General features: G+C 43.6%; 1 protein-coding gene across 1 annotated transcript; it reads right to left on the bottom strand.

Annotated features, from left to right (window-relative positions):
- Positions 1-13: 13 nt before the first annotated feature.
- On the bottom strand, positions 14-845 carry LOC119345100 (the record flags this gene model as incomplete). Its single annotated transcript, XM_037615318.1, has 4 exons — positions 723-845; positions 505-596; positions 342-408; positions 14-56 (listed from the first exon to the last, which is right to left on the bottom strand). Coding segments are annotated over exons 1-4 (325 nt in total), but the record flags the coding sequence as incomplete, so codon positions are not given.
- Positions 846-863: the final 18 nt, after the last annotated feature.

Below are 863 nucleotides of genomic sequence, written 5' to 3'. Positions count from 1 at the left end.
AGAGCCAATAAGCTCAACGCCGAGAGGGACCACCGCACCATTCTCTCATCATGCTCCTGCACGAATGATGTAGAGTTAGTCATCGGGAACTAGGATTTTGTTGACGGTGAACTAACGCATAACAACAAATTGGGCTGGTCTCTGGGCATTTCATAGCAACGAGTTTAAATGACAAACAAACTGAATCACCCATGAAAGTAATTTTTTCCTCATTTGAGACAAGCAGCACCTTTTGCCCTGAAAAGTCCCTCGGAGTTGCTTAGTCGGGGAGAGAGTAAAATCCAATGGCCATCATATGAAAGGAAAGCTGATATTCTGGTGAGGGAGAATGATATATATACTTTAAAGTGGATGATGACATGTCCGAACTGGAGCCCGACCAAGCAGGTGACTATTGCCATCAAGGAGCTACATTGTACATGAAGATGATTAGTATATAGTGAGATTCAGATGCATCTTCAATTGGTCAATGGCTAGCTGAGGAAGATGACACTATTTCCACACCTTAGGAGGCCCTCTGGATCGAAAGGGGCTTCACACCATGGTGCCGCGTCAGACGGGAGCGGTCCATTGTTGGGGGAGTCGATGCTACACCACTACAAGTTCCAAATGGAAAGATGAGAGAACTTGTCACGATAGTACTAGGAATATTGAACAAACAAGATATCTAGAATTTCATGACCCCACTATCTCTTGTGGTTACTATTTGATTGAATATATACCTCTGTTTTGAGATAGACCGGGCGTGTATAAAGATGCTGGATTCCAAATATACTTCGGTCGATCATGCCAACAGCATTGCAACCTGGTCCTGTATGCCCTCTCACTCCACATTTCACCTGCATTTAATCAAAGAAAAAAAA

The sequence above is a fragment of the Triticum dicoccoides genome, unplaced genomic scaffold, assembly GCF_002162155.2.
Source record: "Triticum dicoccoides isolate Atlit2015 ecotype Zavitan unplaced genomic scaffold, WEW_v2.0 scaffold205448, whole genome shotgun sequence".
Taxonomy (NCBI): domain Eukaryota; kingdom Viridiplantae; phylum Streptophyta; class Magnoliopsida; order Poales; family Poaceae; genus Triticum; species Triticum dicoccoides.
The sequence above is the reverse complement of the archived record's forward strand: the minus strand, read 5'-3'. Positions and strand labels throughout refer to the sequence as shown.